At 37.7% G+C, this 2,150-nt stretch overlaps 1 protein-coding gene across 1 annotated transcript; it reads left to right on the top strand.

The window, feature by feature from the left end:
• Positions 1-799, top strand: LOC114183976 (Avr9/Cf-9 rapidly elicited protein). Its single transcript, XM_028071195.2, has one exon. The coding sequence runs from the start codon at positions 95-97 to the stop codon at positions 695-697; it is 603 nt and encodes a 200-aa protein (XP_027926996.2). The 5' UTR covers positions 1-94; the 3' UTR covers positions 698-799.
• Positions 800-2,150: the final 1,351 nt, after the last annotated feature.

Here is a 2,150-nt window from a genome sequence, read left to right as displayed (position 1 = left end):
CTCTCAAACCATTTCTTCTCTTTTCTCTTTTCTAACTCTCTCTCTCTCAAATTATTTCAAACAACAAAATCAAATTTCTACCTTTCACATACAAATGAAACCTATAGAAATGGAAAGCAAGGCACCGATAGTAGCCAAGAAAGTGTGGGACATGGTACGTGTCATGTTCTTCATGATGAGAAAAGGTATATCCAAGGGCAAACTCATGATGGACCTCAACGTCATGCTAAAGCGCCGAAGCAAGCTCGCCGGAAAAGCCATTGCAAACCTAATGTCCCACCACCACCACCACCACCACGCCGCCGCCTCCCACGACTCCCACCTTCAATTCTCCGCCCCGAGGGAGTACGAGTTCAGCTGCAGCAACACGCCCAGCGCCTTCTCCTTCCCGGCAATAGGGAAGCGCCACCGCCACTTCTTCGCGTGTGTCCACGCGCCTCCCACTCACGACGACGACTCCGTCACCATGAACGCAGTCAAGACGGTGTTGGAGATGCTGAACAACGACGTCAAGGTCGAGACGACGTCGTCCCCTGCGCTGCCAGGGTTCGGGCGGAGCCCCATGGTGAGGCAGCTGAGGGTGACGGACTCGCCGTTCCCTCTGCGGGATTCCGACCAAGACAACGACCACCAGGTCGATAAGGCGGCGGAAGAGTTCATTAAGAGGTTTTACAAGGAGCTCAGGAAGCAGGATTAATTAATTAATTACTTAATTAATTACTTCCTTGTGTTTATTTTCCCTATGTTCATAATAAATGTACTATTGTTGTTCATTATCAATTTTTGGATATTTTCATCACATATATACCCCACCACACTTAATATCGATGCATGCATGTCTTTAATTTCATTACTGCTTCTATACAATAAAACACAAAATTGCAGAGTGTAATTGTTTCTATCAAACTATCATTTTTTCTTTCTTTCTTTCTTTTAACTAAATCATTGTTAATTTTGTTAAAATTTAGTGCGTTTTTTTTTTCTCTCTTTGAATTGTTACTCTCAACTAGCTATCACTTTTCCTTTTCCTGTTATTTGTCCATGGAGTTGATAATCGTGCAAGCTCAATTAAACCTACTTTATGAAAAGCAGAATTAATGATTGAAGCTGGTAACACCACCAAGGAGAACTTGTATAAGATAATGTTGTAAAAATTTGAACAAGAACGAAAACCTTATTAGAAAAACACTCTCTTTGGAAGATTAGAGGATAATTGAACTTATAAAATATACGAGTGAATATACGAATTTTTCTATTTAATATCCTGATTTCTGACAAACTTGGAAACAATTATTAGAATCTATCTTTGGTATCCTTCCTTCGTACCCCTTTTTACTAGAATATATTGAATCTTTAGATTAGATTTAATACCAGCACTACCTTGCAGAGTTTTTGGGCTGAAATCTCAAGCCTTAATAATATGTAATATAAAGATTGATCGAGTAAAGCAAATTATGAGAATTTTAATATTTTTGAAATATGATTTGTGCGTCTGAGCTGGTTTTTAACCATCAGCTTTGATTTCACCAGTTAGGTTTTATAGAGGGAGTTTTATTAGAGAGATACAACATCTATGAGACCTGAGTCTAACTACATAAGAAATTGACACTATTTTCAACCCAAACTCTTAAGACAATGAGTTTATGAGTCTTTATTCTTATATAATACTTTACTTTTTCATTTTTAACCAATGTAAAACTTAGACTCATGCTCGAATTTCTAACTATATCTATTATTATCTATTATTATGTATTATTATGTATAGTGCAAGGTGGAGAGTACTTGATATGGACAATATTTGGTAACAAATTATTGCATTAGGGTTTGTACGAATGACATTTGGTTGGTGTGATTGGTGAGGGTAGTTTGGTTTGAAGTGAAAATGGCTTTTACTGCAACAACACATACACTCCCACTTTCCTTCTACTACTGTCCCCATAAATGATTCCACTGACACCTCCAAGTTAAACTATTAACTACACCTTTTGCTTTTCTCCCTTTAACTTAACTTTTTTTCACTCGCATTAACCAGTTAATGCAAACTTTCTAAACTACCACTTTTTTTCTTTTTTTTTTTTTTTGGGTTGCTTAAGCTGGTTATTGGTTATGAAAAAAGTGTCCACGCCTCCACAGGAAGATGACCCACAAAT

The sequence above is a fragment of the Vigna unguiculata genome, chromosome 5 (genome assembly GCF_037176805.1).
Source record: "Vigna unguiculata cultivar grain cowpea cultivar isolate G323 ecotype 2 chromosome 5, ASM3717680v1, whole genome shotgun sequence".
In the NCBI taxonomy this organism is placed as follows: domain Eukaryota; kingdom Viridiplantae; phylum Streptophyta; class Magnoliopsida; order Fabales; family Fabaceae; genus Vigna; species Vigna unguiculata.
The sequence above is the reverse complement of the archived record's forward strand: the minus strand, read 5'-3'. Positions and strand labels throughout refer to the sequence as shown.

Excerpts from the sequence above, each read along its gene's own strand:
- LOC114183976 (XM_028071195.2), top strand. The coding sequence starts at position 95 with ATGAAACCTATAGAAATGGAAAGCAAGGCACCGATAGTAGCCAAGAAA.